General features: G+C 42.3%; 1 protein-coding gene across 1 annotated transcript in view; it reads left to right on the top strand.

Annotated features, from left to right (window-relative positions):
• LOC134991325 (uncharacterized) overlaps positions 1–19,140 on the top strand; it is a 297,555-nt gene that overhangs the window by 84,669 nt on the left and 193,746 nt on the right. Inside the window, exons 5-6 of the mRNA XM_063950738.1 lie at positions 3,748–3,814; positions 4,120–4,145. Of these exons, the coding sequence (XP_063806808.1) occupies positions 3,748–3,814; positions 4,120–4,145 (93 nt within the window). The remainder of the gene's footprint in view (positions 1–3,747; positions 3,815–4,119; positions 4,146–19,140) is intronic.

The raw sequence follows: 19,140 nt of genomic DNA on the forward strand, positions 1-19,140 counted from the left end.
GTCCTTGTACCCCCTAAATTTTAAATAGGAACAGTTCGCACATTTGATGCACAGCTCAAAAAGGGGCATCTTCTTGCTGGGAAGGGGCATGGCCACACAATAGTAACCCAAATTCCAATTACGCCACACAGTACTGCAACTTTATTCACATTTTATCTTGCGATAGTGTCCATAATTCATATTACATCCCACAGTAGTATCACTTTACCTTATAAACGTTACTCCTCACAGTAGAGACCCTTATTCACATTACATCACACTGAATTGCTCCTTATTCACATTACACGACACCTTATTGCTCTTTATTCACATTAGACGACACAGTAGTGCCCTTTCTGTATGCAACGCCACATAGTAGAGCACCTTATACACATAATGCCACACATTAGTAATGCATTTATACACAATTTCACACAGTAATGCCCCTTACACATATGAGACACATTAATGTCCTTATAAACATAATGCACCTTACACATTATGACAACCTTTATTAATGCCCTTTTACACATAATGTCCCTTACACATATGCCGCACATTATTAATGCCCTTATATACATAATGACAGACATAGTGCCCCCTACACATTTGCTGCACATTATTAGTGCCCCTATACACATAATGACACACATACAGTAGTACCCTGTTACACATATGCCGCACATTATTAATGCCCTTATACACATAATGACACACATAGTGGCCCTTTACACATATGTTGCACATTATTAATGCATTTTTACATGACACACATAATGCTCCTTACACACATTCCGAACACTACTGCACAACCAATCCTCTCACATGCACACAGCACTCACACTTCCACTAACACTGTGACCTCTGCCTCTGCTTGGATACAGATGTGTCCAGACAAATTTTGCATCAATGCTAACATTGGGCACCTTTTTTTATTGAAAATGCATCTTATTTGATTGCTATGTGGCTAGAATGCACAAGCAGCTTCTGCTGATTAAACTGATATGCAGCATGCCTATATACTGTGTGAGACTGTGGCTGTATCTGCATGTGAAATGCTACTGTACATACAGAATATAGGCATGCCGCATATCATTTTAATCAGCAGAAGCTGCTGATGCCCCTAGGCATATCAAATGCCCTAGGCAATTGCCTAGTTTGCCTATGCCTATGACCGGCTCTGCTTCTATGCCCAACAACAAGGTACTGCGATGGGGACTAAATTTCCCCCCTCCTATGCAAACATCTATCTGAATGACTGGGAGGAGCGACATCTGTATACAGCTTAGGGCTTTCAAGTTTCCAATATTGTCTTCTATAGGCGATATATTGATGATCTTATCATCATATGGAACAGTAGTGAGGAAGATCTGGAGAATTTTGTCTCAGGGTTACAAACGAATCTTTACAAATTGAAGTTTACATATAAACAACATCCAGTACAGATGGATTATTTAGACATTTTGTTTGAAATTAGTCCTGACTTCAAGATTCATACAATAACTTTTTTTAAAGAGACAGATCCCAATAGCTACATTCCCTCGGAGAGCTGCCACCACCCCAGATGGAAAAACAAAGTACCTTACGCTCAATTTTTATGGATTCGAAAGAATTGTTGTACCATAGAGGCATATTGGGACCAGTCATCCCTATTAGTAGATAGATTTAAGGAAAGGGGTTATTATGACCTAATGAAACTGGAAGCAGACCAATGTAGGGCAGCCCAGACAGAAAGAACTGATTTACTACAAGTGAAACAGGAATGTAAAAACAAGGATAGAAGTTCAACTAGACCTTTCATAACAAGATACATTCAGGAAAGTGGAAAAATTATAAGATGCCTGAAGACCTATTGGCATATTTTGTTAAAGGATCTAATTTTAGGACCACAATTACCCAGCAAACCTGGTATCATGTTTCAAAGAGCTTCAAATCTTAAAAGTATGGTGGCTCCTAGTAGAATGAAACAACCGAAGGTAGCTAAAACTCAGAACAGCTTTCTGCCTACTAAATCTGGCTTAATAGCATGTAATAAATGCATCTGTTATAAGTTCATTGATAAAAGTTTTGAAAATTCAGCTAGGAGACCACGTATAGAGGGTATTGTTACTTGTGATACTACATATGTGATTTATCAAATAAGCTGTGGCTGTAACTTACGTAATATAGGAAAAACTAAGAGATGTATAAAAATTAGGATACAAGAGCATCTTAGGAATGTTAAGAATAAAATAAGAAATCATAGTCTTTGTAGACATTTCCTGGAGCATCATAATTCTGATATAAAAAAAATTTAAATTTATGATATTGGAGCATGTTAAATTAGATGGTAGAAGTTGAGATAGGGACTTGGCCCTTTCTAAACGAGAGTCCTATTGGATATTTACCTTAAATACTCTTATCCCATATGGTCTGAATGAAACTATAGACATGGTGCCCTTTTTGTAGATTTATTGATGCAACTAATTATCCATTTGGGTTGTGTTTATGTGAGAATAATATGTTTATGCACTGTATTTTTTGTAATTGTGATTGTAAGATTGTGGATTATATGACAGAGATTATAATATTTGCACAAGTTTTCACAATATCCATTTATTATTAATTTATTATTATTTTTTATTATTACTTATTACATGATACTATACTGGAGCGTAGTTGTACCTATGATCTAGGTAGTTTAGAATAAACACTAATAAGTATTGATCATTTATTCACATTTATAAACACCAAGATATGGGGTTAATACCCCTGAAGTTTGCCACTATAGTGTAATTATGTATATTTGCATCACTTTAGAATTTGAGTTTAGGTGTCATTAATCGACACCTGTATTATGGAGAAAGGCACTTCCTGGTTGGTGGAATGCACTTCTGGCTGCTGTGGAACGCAGGTCGGAAGTGTTGGTTCTGATGATGAAGCCGCGGTTGTGGACTAATCCCCAGTGTGTAACCGTGGCAGATGTATCCTAGGGGATGCTGTGGCTCCTTTAATACAAACCCGATGATGTGGGGTTTTGTTCCCGACTTCGGGTCTTAATTGTACATGCGGCTACGGTAGTTTCCGGCCAATGGAACTCACTTCCGGTGATGGTGGAACACCAACAAGAAGTGCTTTCCGTAGCGGACCTGGCATTCTAAAACGGGCTGTTAGAGGTTTAGAAAGGGAATCAAGCCTCTTCTCCTTGCCCCTTTGTTATAGTTAAGTAAGCGGGGAGACCAAGAAGAGGATTATAAGCACTATTAAGGGCAAATCCATAGTTTCACTAAAAACCTGAGTCGCAATGCATTATGGGTGAATTAAGTAATTAAAAGTTTTACACCTAAAGTACACAGTTTTACTGACTTAGTAAAACAAGAGTGGCTTAAGAATGTTTCTTAATAAAAAGTTATGGTATACTGGTCTCTTTTTACTAGTTGTATTTTTCGTTATAATAGTGAATATAAGGGACCAATTAGTTCCCTATATAATCCCAGTCTGGGAAAGAGGTCTCATTTCCAGATTGGTATTCCACAAAATCACACTGAAGAGGTAAGCACATTGAGTGGATATTTTTTCACAGGGGAGATTACTGTATAGACTTTTTTATAGTCCACAATTGATCAAATAAATATAAAATAGACGTAATGGGGATTTCATATATGTTTGTATGTATTTTACATGGACTTGGAGGTATTGGGATATATTTTTTTGAAAATTGATGGTAATTACTGATGTTTAGAATTTATTGGAGATTTCTCTGATGGTTATTTCAAATATGTTTTATAGGTTTTTATTTATACGTTGTATTCTATATCTGGATATACTGGAATTTTCCTGTTTATGTGCAACTGAGGTACTGTATGTTACTTGACACTATTTTTAAGGAATTAGTTAAACAGCCTCTATACCTTGCTTATACTGTTTCATGAAGTTTAATCAAAAAGTAAATTAAATATTTCTTAAATGGGTATTAGCATTAGGGGAAACCTTATGATATCTACCTTGGTTAAATTCAGATTGGATTTATCCTGTTTGGAACCTGTTACTACTAGAGATATGTGGATATGAAGTTGTAATCTACATGTATGCGTATATATGATTTTTTTGGAATACACGTTGACCGTTTTAAGAGTTAATTGAGTACTTTTTTTTAAATAGGTGTCAATTCTGAATGAAGTTGTGTGGTAAGTATCTTTGCCAAGATTATATCCACATCTGTCATATTCCCATTTAAGGTTCATCAAGGCATGCAGTCATTAAAGGCTTACATTGGTTAAATGCATTATACAGTTCCATTAAGGATTTTATGATGAATGTATCTGTCTTTTCATCACCAGCTCTGTTGTATTTCTCATAATATATTAAATCAATTTAGGAGTGTTCACTCTTAATGTAAGGTCTTTATATGAAATGTTATTAATATTGTGTATTTACATGATGTATTCTTGGTATTGTAGACATACATCCCTGATGAAGTCTCCTAGGAGACGAAACGTGTCGGGTATCTGTCTGTGATGTTTGCTGTGATCCCAAAGGGGAAGGACAATTATTGTACTATCAATACTTCAAGAAGGACCTTTTAATAAATTACATTGGACTTTTAATTGTGTGTCCCTATTTTCATACAAAGACAGAAGAGGGCCACTGAGATTGTGACCTCTGGCATGGGCGCTATACCACTATTGTTTATATATATATATATATATATATATATATATATAGACGAGAGGCGGTAAAGCAATCAGCGGCACTCAGTGTCTTGTTGTAGCAAACAGGTGTATTAGTAAATCACTGCATGAATACCAACGTTTCGGGACAAACACGTCCCTTTGTCAAGGTGAATAGCAGGTGCTATTCACCTTGACAAAGGGACGTGTTTGTCCTGCTTTACCGCCTCTCGTCTAACTCATTTGTACCAGAGGGCACCGGGCACACTTTTTTCTGTAGCTGGAGTGCCGGTCCACGCAAGAACTGTATATATATATATATATATATATATATATACATACAGCAATAGAACAAATAGGCAGCACTCGGAGACTGTGTAATCAAAGTGTATTAGAAAAAAGTGGCATCAACGTTTCGGGGACCAATTCCCCTTCTTCAGGATAAAGTGACAGTGCATAAAACAGTGCTTAAATACCATTTCCCTTTACTCACCCCCTTCACGTGCATGCAATCTTCTCAGCGTTTCCAGCTGGCCGCTCGTCGGAGCCTCCGCCCGGCGCTTCCGCTCGCGTCAGCGTAACCAGGAAGTGATGTCGCGGGAACCCTCCGATGCGACCATGGAAACACTGTAAACAAAAACTACAGATCATCAGTACATACAGTGCTTAACAAAACATACCTCAGTGTACGCTGACCACTTGGACAGTAAAGTGCTTGTGTGTATACTATTATTACAATGTTAAAATCTGCATCATTGAATATATAACCTCGATAAAATTGTGCATGTACATTAAACACGTGACTATTATTTTGATAAAAACATATGAATAAACAAACTGCAGCATTAGCAACTCAGTGACCCTGTACGCTCAATTATGTTTGCTACTTAAAGCCCACTATGCCCCTCAGACCGGATTAGACTAGAAATACCTCTTTCTACGGAAGCTATCATTGCTAGGGTACCTCCCATGATTTACTACTTGACGGAGCTAACAAAAACCAGGTTTGCCGAAAATCTAAACCACTACATTCTACCGTTACTTATTCCCTCACTTGGGAATCTAACGTTTTGTAAAATGCAGTGTACAATTATCTAGATTTATGAAAAATTATAAAAAATTATAAAAAATTATAAAAAAATAATAAGGCCTAGATTGTCATTTAGCCCACAACAATTTGACATACACCTCAGAAGAAATGATGCCCTCTGCCCGTGCTTGATCTAGTAGCAGCTTAAGTTCTTCTTTATAGTCCTGTGAAGGATCTTTACTTAAGATACTGTAGGTGTCTGAATCATTCAGCAGTCTCCAGCATTCAGCCATATAATCATAGGTATCTTGAATGACAATGGATCCGCCTTTATCAGCCCCCCGTATTATTATATCTTTTCTGTTACTTAATGACTGAAGTGCTAATCTTTCATCCTGTTGAAGATTATGGTATGACGGGGACCTATCTTCATCACTGGAAGCTTCCAGCATCCTATGGAACGTTTTAATGGAGGCATTATGAGATTGATGATCAGATTACAAGACGGTAGGCTGGTCACATGTCTTTATAGGAAACCTACACAATTTTGCGATATGACAGTTTCCACCCACCCGCCACCATCAAAGGTCTGGTGGCCCTGATTTGGGAATTTTTCGAGATGTACGTGTTATGCCCAGCTACACAAAGGGAAGGAGTATCAAAGATATATTGGTTAAAACCGATATGTCCAAACTTAAAGTAAAGCCCACCCATTTTATGACAAGAAAGAATGGGTGTTTTAAGTGCACAGGGTGCACGACATGCACCTACATGTCACCAGGTGACACCATCTCGCACCCATTTTCAGGCAAGAGCTTTAAAATCAAATGGCCGTTAACCTGTAGTTCAAAATTTGTGATATATGCCATCATGTGCCCTTGTGGGCGCTACTATATCGGCAAAACCGAATGCCAATTCAAGGTTAGAATGGCACAGCACAGGCAAGCCATCAGAAACGCTCTTGCCACAGGAAGTGGCGATCAGCCGGTGGCCAAGCATTTCGTGGAACATCGACATAGCATGGCCACCTTAAAACATCGAATTATTGATCATGTCCCAGAGTCAGCCCGAGGGGGCAACAGGGGCAAAAGACTCTTACAACTTGAGTCAGTGTGGATACACAGGTTAAACACGTTAAAACCAGGTGGGCCAAATGACAATCTAGGCCTTATTAATTTTTTATAATTTTTTATTTTTTATAATTTTTCATAAATCTAGATAATTGTACACTGCATTTTACAAAACGTTAGATTCCCAAGTGAGGGAATAAGTAACGATAGAATGTAGTGGTTTAGATTTTCGGCAAACCTGGTTTTTGTTAGCTCCGTCAAGTAGTACATCATGGGAGGTACCCTAGCAATGATAGCTTCCGTAGAAAGAGGTATTTCTAGTCTAATCCGGTCTGAGGGGCATAGTGGGCTTTAAGTAGCAAACATAATTGAGCGTACAGGGTCACTGAGTTGCTAATGCTGCAGTTTGTTTATTCATATGTTTTTATCAAAATAATAGTCACGTGTTTAATGTACATGCACAATTTTATCGAGGTTATATATTCAATGATGCAGATTTTAACATTGTAATAATAGTATACACACAAGCACTTTACTGTCCAAGTGGTCAGCGTACACTGAGGTATGTTTTGTTAAGCACTGTATGTACTGATGATCTGTAGTTTTTGTTTACAGTGTTTCCATGGTCGCATCGGAGGGTTCCCGCGACGTCACTTCCTGGTTACGCTGACGCGAGCGGAAGCGCCGCGCGGAGGCTCCGACGAGCGGCCAGCTGGAAACGCTGAGAAGATTGAATGCACGTGAAGGGGGGTGAGTAAAGGGAAATGGTATTTAAGCACTGTTTTATGCACTGTCACTTTATCCTGAAGAAGGGGAATTGGTCCCCGAAACGTTGATGCCACTTTTTTCTAATACACTTTGATTACACAGTCTCCGAGTGCCGCCTCTTTGTTCTATTGCTGTGTGTACCGGAGGGAGACCCCCGGAGGGGGAGGGCACAGGAGCGAGACATATCCTACGGTGGATTACGTGAGTGCCGGGGCCATTGCACAGAAATATTCAGGAGCCGCATGCATTGCTTTTTGCATCAAGGCCCCTAGCCCAAGGCACCACATTGAGTCCTGCTGGACCAAGTATTTCTTAATTTCTCCAGGATTCATCCTCACGCACAATTCACGAGCACAGCACGGTGAGCCTGTCAGCAAGGCAAGTTTTTATCAGCATTGATGCACTGAATTAAGCACCAGCACTTTATCTCTTTTGCACCATGGCATCGGCAGTACCCGATTCCAACGATGTTTCCTCATTTCTTCTACACTGTGACACCCTTGAGACATTAAGCTTCTCAGATTTGGAAGCAGAAGCCATTTTACACAAGGAACCAGCCTTCTCAGAAGGAGTTGTTACAACCAGTTCAGAGGCCGTCAAGGAACTGCTACGCCTTAAGAAACGTAAGATAGATTATATATACCACAGTCGAACACTATCGGATTACTTTAGGGCCAAACAGCTGCCGAGAGGCTTCAGGGTCCACAATGTACCCACGATTGGACGCCACAACATGGAATTTTGTAAAAGATGGATCCAGGTACTTAATAAGTGCTCCATGGACCTAATTCTCCTGGTAATAGAGGAGTACACCAGAGAAGTAGAGAAAACAAAGGGCTCATTACCAATCTTGAAGCTGAACACAGTGCATTGTTGACATCTGAGCAGTCTAAGGTCCTATTGGAGAAATTGGAAACCCAGGTGGAACAGTACAGAATTAATTTGTTAAAATTTAAAAAAGAAAAATTTAATAAAGTTCAAATGGACTATACACAACACAGGGTGTACCCGTGGTTGGGCAACTCTGCAAACACCAACAGGCCACGACCACCTTTTAAGTACAGACCCCGGAGGGGAACGGTAGGCAACACGACCTCAGCTAGTGACTCTGATGATGTCCGAGGATCCTCAACAGCCGGGTCACAACGGGGGACCCCTTTAGGGGCAAGAACCCGTGCTGGGATCGCGGCACGGGCAGAAAACACCGAAGCACCAGAAGAGGTGGACAAAATAAAAGGCAAAAACAAGACAAAACCCCCGAAGGGAAAGAAACGTTAATTTTTAACCTCTCGTCTACACCACTGACACAGGCTGAAGAGAGGGTACTTAACAAGGGTCTCACGTTTGTGCCTACCAACTTTGGAGATGATTTCAGATGGAAGGTCAACACCTATAAACTGCACCGCACTTTAAAATTGAAGGAGCACTTTAGTAAACAGCCCGCAGCCCCTGCAAAGACCCCACTGCCACAGAGGTTACAGAAACTGGGTCCCAAATCAAGGTTTGACCCAGTGTCTCATAATGCCTCCATTAAAACGTTCCATAGGATGCTGGAAGCTTCCAGTGATGAAGATAGGTCCCCATCATACCATAATCTTCAACAGGATGAAAGATTAGCACTTCAGTCATTAAGTAACAGAAAAGATATAATAATACGGGGGGCTGATAAAGGCGGATCCATCGTCATTCAAGATACCTATGATTATATGGCTGAATGCGGGAGACTGCTGAATGATTCAGACACCTACAGTATCTTAAGTAAAGATCCTTCACAGGACTATAAAGAAGAACTTAAGCTGCTACTAGATCAAGCACGGGCAGAGGGCATCATTTCTTCTGAGGTGTATGTCAAATTGTTGTCTGAATTCCCTGTGTCTCCACTCTTTTATACTATTCCCAAGATCCACAAGGACGCACAGAGACCCCCGGGCAGACCTATCATCTCCGCCCGGGAGTCTCTGTGTGAACCAGTGGCTATTTATCTCGATGCCTATTTGCAACCCTGTGTACAGGGCACCAGTACACATCTGAAAGATTCTAGCACTTTGCTTAAGAAATTGGCTACCATCGAGCAGGTGCCAGCAGATGTCTCCTTGGTTACCATTGACGTGACCAGCCTCTATACCTGCATTCCACATCAGGCAGGTATACAGGCGGTCAGGAGATTGATTACCGGTAACATTTTGTACACAGGCCCTGACATTGATTTCTTTATGCAGTTATTACAGTTCACTTTGTCACACAACTTCTTTATTTTTGATGGCAAATTTTATCGACAGCGAACGGGGTGTGCCATGGGATCTTCCGTGGCACCCTCGTTCGCAAATGCCTTTATGTGGGAGGTGGAATGTGAGCTATTCCTAGCTGATCCAAGGATAGCTGAACGTCTATTTCTGTATTTTCGTTATATAGACGACGTGCTCATAATGTGGCGGGGTGATGTACTGGATTTGATTAACTTAGTTAATTTGCACAATCAATCAGAGAGCCCTGCTAAACTTACTTTGGTCAGCAGCATACAAGAAATTTGTTTTTTGGATATACTGATCAGATTACAAGACGGTAGGCTGGTCACATGTCTTTATAGGAAACCTACTGACCGCAACACAATTTTGCGGTATGACAGTTTCCACCCACCCGCCACCATCAAAGGTCTGCCATACTCGCAGTTCCTTCGTGTGTGCAGGACTAACAGTCAAGAGCAAATCAGGGATACACAACTTGACGAAATGGAACATAGGTTCCTAGAGAGAGGGTACCCACGGAAATTACTCTCTGCTGCACGCACCAAAGCGGTTGCAGCAAAGAGGGATGATTTGTTTATACCAGCCAATACCAAAGATATGTCTAAGATCATTCCCTGGGTATGTGAACATAGAACCAACAGTAGGCAAGTGCAACAAAAACTCCGGACTTTATGGCCCATAGTGTCAAGTGACCCTGATTTGGGAATTTTTCGAGATGTACGTGTTATGCCCAGCTACACAAAGGGAAGGAGTATCAAAGATATATTGGTTAAAACCGATATGTCCAAACTTAAAGTAAAGCCCACCCATTTTATGACAAGAAAGAATGGGTGTTTTAAGTGCACAGGGTGCACGACATGCACCTACATGTCACCAGGTGACACCATCTCACACCCATTTTCAGGCAAGAGCTTTAAAATCAAATGGCCGTTAACCTGTAGTTCAAAATTTGTGATATATGCCATCATGTGCCATTGTGGGCGCTACTATATCGGCAAAACCGAATGCCAATTCAAGGTTAGAATGGCACAGCACAGGCAAGCCATCAGAAACGCTCTTGCCACAGGAAGTGGCGATCAGCCGGTGGCCAAGCATTTTGTGGAACATCGACATAGCATGGCCACCTTAAAACATCAAATTATTGATCATGTCCCAGAGTCAGCCCGAGGGGGCAACAGGGGCAAAAGACTCTTACAACTTGAGTCAGTGTGGATACACAGGTTAAACACGTTAAAACCAGGTGGGCTAAATGACAATCTAGGCCTTATTAATTTTTTATAATTTTTTATAATTTTTTATAATTTTTCATAAATCTAGATAATTGTACACTGCATTTTACAAAACGTTAGATTCCCAAGTGAGGGAATAAGTAACGGTAGAATGTAGTGGTTTAGATTTTCGGCAAACCTGGTTTTTGTTAGCTCCGTCAAGTAGTACATCATGGGAGGTACCCTAGCAATGATAGCTTCCGTAGAAAGAGGTATTTCTAGTCTAATCCGGTCTGAGGGGCATAGTGGGCTTTAAGTAGCAAACATAATTGAGCGTACAGGGTCACTGAGTTGCTAATGCTGCAGTTTGTTTATTCATATGTTTTTATCAAAATAATAGTCACGTGTTTAATGTACATGCACAATTTTATCGAGGTTATATATTCAATGATGCAGATTTTAACATTGTAATAATAGTATACACACAAGCACTTTACTGTCCAAGTGGTCAGCGTACACTGAGGTATGTTTTGTTAAGCACTGTATGTACTGATGATCTGTAGTTTTTGTTTACAGTGTTTCCATGGTCGCATCGGAGGGTTCCCGCGATGTCACTTCCTGGTTACGCTGACGCGAGCGGAAGCGCCGGGCGGAGGCTCCGACGAGCGGCCAGCTGGAAACGCTGAGAAGATTGCATGCACGTGAAGGGGGGTGAGTAAAGGGAAATGGTATTTAAGCACTGTTTTATGCACTGTCACTTTATCCTGAAGAAGGGGAATTGGTCCCCGAAACGTTGATGCCACTTTTTTCTAATACACTTTGATTACACAGTCTCCGAGTGCCGCCTCTTTGTTCTATTGCTGTGTGTACCGGAGGGAGACCCCCGGAGGGGGAGGGCACAGGAGCGAGACATATCCTACGGTGGATTACGTGAGTGCCGGGGCCATTGCACAGATATATATATATATATATATATATATATATATATACACTATTTGTCAGCTTCAGTCAGGTATAATGGAACACAGAAAAATCACACCAAGCATGTAGTAGAGGTGAGAAGCCTATATAAATATTGCTATGCAGTGGATAAACATTATCCTTTGGTCAACGAGTTTTGTTCTTTTTGTAGAACTGTTCAAGACATAGGCAGGTATTCAGTTACCTGTGGTAAATTGCTGCGGATGAAAAATGGAGGTAGCCTGGACCTTTGATGCCCGGGGTTAATCAACTGGACTCTAGATTTCTCCCAATAGCCTTGTTTAATGTCCATAACAGGCATCAACACACACAGAATCCATGAAAAGTTCATGGGTTCATGCATTAACGTTTCTTACGTCCTAAAGGATGCTGGGGTCCACATTAGTACCATGGGGTATAGACAGGTCCACTAGGAGCCACTGGCACTTTAAGAGTTTAATAGTGTGGGCTGGCTCCTCCCTCTCTGCCCCTCCTACCAGACTCAGTTTAGAAAATGTGCCCAGAGGAGCCGGTCACAGCTAGGGGAGCTCCATATGAGTTTTTCTAGTTTTATTTTTGTCATTAGAGTTTAGGCACAGGGAGGCTGCTGGCAACAGCCTCCCTGCTTCGTGGGACTTAGGGGCGGAGTAGTGTTTAACCCTGAGAGGTTAATGGCCAATATCTCAGCTGACAGGACACTGAGCTCCTGAGGGTGATCATTAGCTGCCCGAGGTGACTGCTCACTCCCGCAGCATGCCGCCACCCCCTAACAGAGCCAGAAGATTCCAGCGGCGAGTGAGTCACCGGCAACCTGACAAGTGGGAAGCCAGTGTGAATGGCGGCAACAGTGTAAGAGCGCAGTACTAACTGCGCTCCGGAGAGCTCAGTGGTACATAGTGTGGCGCTATGAGGGGCGCCCTGAGCCAGCAAAGAAACTGCTAATAAAATAATACCCTACACTAGTCACTCAAGGCTATCAGGTACCTTGGTAACGCTGCTAGAAAAATCCTCAGGCCAGTATAATCTTTTGAAAATGAGGGAAGAGGCGCCATTTCCATGGGGCGGAGCTTCTCCTCAGAGCAGACCCAGCAGCGTTCAGCACCATTTTCTCCCTGCAGATACAGCACCAGAGACGCTGACAGGGAGTGCTGTCCCTCCACACGACTCCAGCTATCCTGTGTGGTACCAGGGGGTTGTAGAAGGGGGAGGCTTTGTATTACCTGTGTAGTCTATTAAGGTACACAGTCAGTGCCAGGTTAGTTATACTACCTAATTGAGCCCTGTGTGTGTGCTGGATCCAAGCTCTGTTTTTCTCTGAAGGAACTTGGGGGGGAAACTGTGTCTGTGTGAGTGTGGTGTATGTTTTCTCACAAACCATGTCCAGGGACTCTGTGTCTTATACTGCAGAGGACATTTCATCCCCAGATGAATCCATTCCATGTACCCAGGAATGTAATGTATTGTCTCTGATTCCTATTACTGAGCCAGAACTGCTGACTTCTATTAAGGGAATGATCTCTCAGATCTCTACTAGGTTAGCTCATACTGAGACTGAAACTCAGGTTTTAAAGAATTCTATAGTAGTTTGGTCAGGTTCTGTTCCTATTTCTTCTAAACCCCCTAGCATATACCCGAAGAAACGTGCACTTGCCCAGATTATGCAAGATGACACGGATACCGACTCTGACACGGCAGAAGGTGATGGGAATGTGCTGAGGGGGACAGCATCCCTGGCTAAGGGAGTGCAGCTCATGATTGAGGCCATTAGAGATGTGTTAAACATTACTGACACACCATCTGAGCAGGTTGAGGAGGCTTACTTCACAGACAATAAGAAAGACTCGTTAACCTTCCCTGCATCTAAAGAATTAAATGCTTTATTTAAAAAATCCTGGGAAACCCCGGAGAAAAAATTCCAGATCCCCAAGAGGGTTCTGGCTGCTTTTCCCTACCCTGAGGAGGATAGAAAAATATGGGAAAACCCACCCATAGTTGATGCTTCTGTCTCCAGACTGTCAAAAAAGGTGGTTTTACCTGCCCCTGGATTTACCGCGTTAAAAGAATCGGCTGATCGTAAGATTGACACTATGCTCAAATCCATATACACTGCTTCAGGGGTGGCGTTAAGGCCTACTATTGCCTGTGCATGGATCTCAAAAGCTATAGTAAAGTGGTCAGGCACATTACTAGAGGACTTAGATACAATGGATAGAAGTAACATTGAACTGTTTTTACGTAACATACAGGATTCTGCAGGATTCATGGTGGAATCCATGAAGGACCTGGGTACACTGAATGCAAGGATATCTTCCATGTCTGTCTCAGCTCGCAGGGAAGTCTGGCTACGCCAATGGTTGGCAGATGCGGAATCCAGGAGAAGTGTGGAGAACCTACCCTACATAGGTCAGGCTCTATTTGGGGAAGCGTTGGATGCGTGGATTTCCACGGCAACTGTGGGTAAGTTACCTTTTCTTCCCTCAGCTACACCTTCTATGAAGAAACCCTTTTCTTCATCTGCATCGTAGTCCTTTCGGACCGCTAAGACAAAAAAGTCCAAGCCTCCTACCACCTTCATTAGAGATGAGCCTGCTTCTGGTTCCTCAAAATCCTCAGCATGACGGTGGACTGCACAGCCTGAAGGACGGACTGGTGGGTGAGAGGCTCAGACGTTTCAGCCATGTCTTGGTGTCGTCCGGCCTGGATCCCTGGGTACAGGATATTGTGTCCAAAGGGTACAGACTGGAGTTTCAAGAACTCCCTTCTCACCGGTTCTTCAAATCAAGCTTGCCAGCTCTACTGACAGAAAGGGCTATCCTACAGTAAGCAATCCAAAAATTGGAAAAGTCAGAGGTCATTGTTCCAGTTCCACCTCATATGCAACACATGGGTTACTATTCAAACCTTTTCGTGGTATCGAACCCAGAGGGTTCGGTCAGACCGATTTTGAACTTGAAATCGTTAAACCCTTATGTGAGGGAGTTCAAGTTCAAAATGGAGTCTCTGAGAGCAGTGATCTCAGGTCTGGAGGAGGGAGAGTTTCTGGTATCCCTGGGCATCAAGAATGCGTACCTCCACATTCCAATTTGGCCACCGCACCAGGTTTATCTCAGATTTGCACTGTTAGACAGTCACTATCAGTTTCAGGCACTACAATTCGGTCTCTCCACGGCACCAAGGGTATTCACCAAGGTGATGGCAGAGATGATGGTTCTCCTCTGCAGTCAGGGAGTGAACATAATTCCATATCTAGATGATCTGCTGATAAAGGCATCGACCAGGGAGACGTTGTTGCAGTCCATTGCTCTCACGACTCATCTGCTCAGGGAACATGATTGAATCCTGAACTTTCCAAAGTCACATTTGGAGCTGACAAGGAGATTGTCTTTCCTAGGAATGATCCTCAACACAGAAGTGCAGAGGGTGTTTCTACCGGAGGAGAAAGCGTTGGTGATACAAACAATATGCCGGGATGTCCTGAAGCCAGCCCGGGTTTCCATTCACCTTCTGGGGAAGATGGTTGCCTCCTATGAGGCTCTATAATATGGAAGATTTCATGCTCGATCCTTAAAACTGGATCTCCTAGACAAGTGGTCGGGTTCTCATCTACATATGCACCTAAGGATACGTCTGTCTCTGAAAGCAAGGTTTTCACTCCTCTGGTGGCTGCAAATACCTCACCTTCTGGAGGGCCACAGATTCGGGATTCAGGACTGGATCCTTCTAACCATGAATGCAAGTCTCTGGGGATGGGGTGCAGTCACTCAAGGGGAAACCTTCCAAGGAAGGTAGTCAAGTCTGGAAAACAGTCTTCTAATAAACATTCTGGAACTAAGAGCCGTGTACAACAGTCTTCTCCAAGCGGCACATCTACTGCGAGATCGAGCCATTCAAGTACAGTCGGACAATGTAATGACGGTGGCCTACATAAACCGACAGGGAACGAAGAGCAGAGCTGCAATGTCAGAGGTAACAAGAATCATCCTCTGGGCAGAAAAACACTCTCTGATGCTGTCAGCAATTTTCATTCCGGGAGTGGACAACTGGGAAGCGGACTTCCTCAGCAGACACAATCTCCATCCAGGAGAGTGGGGCCTCCATCCAGAGGTGTTCACAGAGGTGACAGATATTTGGGGGTTATTCAAATAGATATGATGGCCTTCCACCTCAACAAGAAGCTTTGGAGGTATTGTTCCAGGTCAAGAGACCCGCAAGCAATGGTGGTGGATGCCCTGGTGACGCGGTGGGTGTTCCAGTCGGTGTACATGTTTCCTCCACTTCCATTCATTCCAAGGATTCTAAAGCTCATAAGGAGAACAAGAGTTCAGGCAATCCTCATTGCTCTTGACTGGCCAAGAAGGGCTTGGTATGCGGATCTTCTGGGTCTACTGCTGGAAGATCCAAGGCCTCTTCCTCTACAACAGGTGCCGTTCGCTTATCAAGACTTAACGTGGCTACGTTTGACGGCATAGAGGTTGAACACCAGATATTACCTCGGAAGGACATTCCGAACAAGGTTATTCCTACCCTGATACAGGCTAGGAAAAGAGTAACGTCTAAACATTACCATTGCATTTGGAAGAAGTATATATCTTGGTGTGAATCCAAGAGGTTTCCTACAATGGAGTTTCAATTGGGATGGTTTCTCCTCTTCCTGCAAGCAGGTGTGGATATGGGCTTGAGGTTGGGATCCGTAAAGGTCCACATTTCGGCCTTATCCATTTCTTCCAAAAACAGCTGGCTTCCCTCCCTGAGGTTCAAACTTTTTTGAAAGGGGTTCTGCACATCCAGCCTCCCTTTGTGCGGCCTATGGCACCCTGGGATCTTAACGTGGTTTTGCAGTTCCTCCAATCGGATTGGTTCGAACCTCTACAGGAGGTTGAGGTCAAGTTTCTCATGTGGAAGGCTGTCACTCTGTTGGCCTTAGCTTCTGCTAGACGTGTGTCGAAGCTGGGGGCTTTGTCTTGTAAAAGCCCCTACTTGATCTTCCATGAAGATAGAGCTGAGCTCCGGACACGTCAGCAGTTCCATTCCAAAGTTTGTGTCGGCTTTTCATATCAACCAACTTATTGTGGTGCCAGTTGCTACTGACTCCTCAATTCCATCAAAGTCCTTGGATGTTGTAAGGGTGCTTAAAATATATGTGAAGAGGACTGCTCGTCACAGAAAATTGGACTCTCTGTTTGTCCTGTATGATCTCAAGAAACTTGGGTGTCCTGCTTCTAAGCAGACGATCTCTCACTGGATTAGGTTCACTATCTAGCATGCATAGTCTACAGCAGGATTGCCGTGTCCAAAGTCTGTTAAGGTTCACTCTACTCGTAAGGTGGGTTCTTCCTGGGCAGCTGCCTGGGGTGTCTCGACTTTACAGCTTTGCCGAGCGGCTACTTGGTCTGGGTCGAACACGTTTGCAAAATTCTACAGGTTCAATACTTTGGCCTTTGAGGACCTTAAGTTTGGTCAATCAGTTCTGCAGGAGCCTCCGTGCTCTCCCTCCCATTCTGGGAGCTTTGGTACATCCCCATGGTACTAGAGCTGTGCACCGGAAATTTTTCGGGTTTTGTGTTTTGGTTTTGGATTCGGTTCAGCGGCCGTGTTTTGGATTCGGACGCGTTTTGACAAAACCTCCCTGAAAATTTTTTGTCGGATTCGGGTGTGTTTTGGATTCAGGTGTTTTTTTTCAAAAACAGCTTAAATCATAGAATTTGGGGGAAATTTTGATCCTTTAGTATTATTAACCTCAATAACCATAATTTCCACTCATTTCCAGTCTATTCTGAACACCTCACAATATTATTTTTAGTCCTAAAATTTGCACCGAGGTCGTTGGATGACTAAGCTAAGCGACCCAAGTGGGCAGCACAAACACCTGGCCCATCTCGAAGAGGGCCACTGCAGTGTCAGACAGGATGGCACTTAAAAAAATTGGCCCCAAACAGCACATGATGCAAAGAAAAGAGAAAAAGAGGTGCAATGTGGTCGCTGGATGGCTAAGCTAAGCGACACAAACACCTCAATATCACAGGAATTATTAGTTCTAATCAATGGTATTATTGGTCCAAATCACTGGAAGAAAATTACAAAATCACAGGAATTATTCGTTCTAATCAATGGTATTATTGGTCCAAATCATTGGAAGAAAATGACAAAATCAAAGGAATTATTCTTTCTAATCAATGGTATTATTGGTCCAAATCACTGGAAGAAAATGACAACATCACTGGAATTAAATGGCAGTAATGTCGGGAATTATATCAAATGGCAGTACCACTGGACATATACGAAAGTGTCAGACAGGATGGCACTTAAAAAAATAGTCCCCAAACAGCACATGATGCAAAGAAAAGAGAAAAAGAGGTGCACTGTGGTCGCTGGATGGCTAAGCTAAGCGACACAAACACCTCAATATCACAGGAATTATTCGTTCTAATCAATGGTATTATTGGTACAAATCACTGGAAGAAACTTACAAAATCACAGGAATTATTCGTTCTAATCAATGGTATTATTGGTCCAAATCACTGGAAGAAAATTACAAAATAACAGGAATTATTCGTTCTAATCAATGGTATTATTTGTCCAAATCACTGGAAGAAAATGACAAAATCACTGGAATTAAATGGCAGTAATGTCGGGAATTATATCAAATGGCAGTACCACTGGACATATATGGAAGTGTCAGACAGGATGGCATTTAAAAAAATAGTCCCCAAACAGCACATGATGCAAAGAAAAGAGAAAAAGAGGTGCACTGTGGTCGCTGGATGGCTAAACTAAGCGACACAAACACCTCAATATCACAGGAATTATTCGTTCTAATCAATGGTATCATTGGTCCAAATCACTGGAATAAAATGACAAAATCACAAGAATTATTCGTTCTAATCAATGGTATTATTGGTCCAAATCACTGGAAGAAAATGACAAAATCACTGGAATTATTTGGCAAGATCACTGTAATTAATAATTATAAATCACTGATATTAATTGGTAAAATCTCGCTATCACCTGCCTAGTGAAGTGGAATCTATATGGGATTTTGTACCGGGGACACAATAACTTCAACAATTGTCTAAATCCCAATGCACTAATGGCGGAAAACGGGCGCACGTCAAACAGCACACTGATTATACTGAGAACTGATTATACTGATCACTGATGATACTACGGAGAACTGACACAGAGCAGCGAGAACAGCACTGGACTATTGTACTGTAGTATACTGGTCCCCAC

Source organism: Pseudophryne corroboree, chromosome 2 (genome assembly GCF_028390025.1).
Source record: "Pseudophryne corroboree isolate aPseCor3 chromosome 2, aPseCor3.hap2, whole genome shotgun sequence".
In the NCBI taxonomy this organism is placed as follows: Eukaryota; Metazoa; Chordata; class Amphibia; order Anura; family Myobatrachidae; genus Pseudophryne; species Pseudophryne corroboree.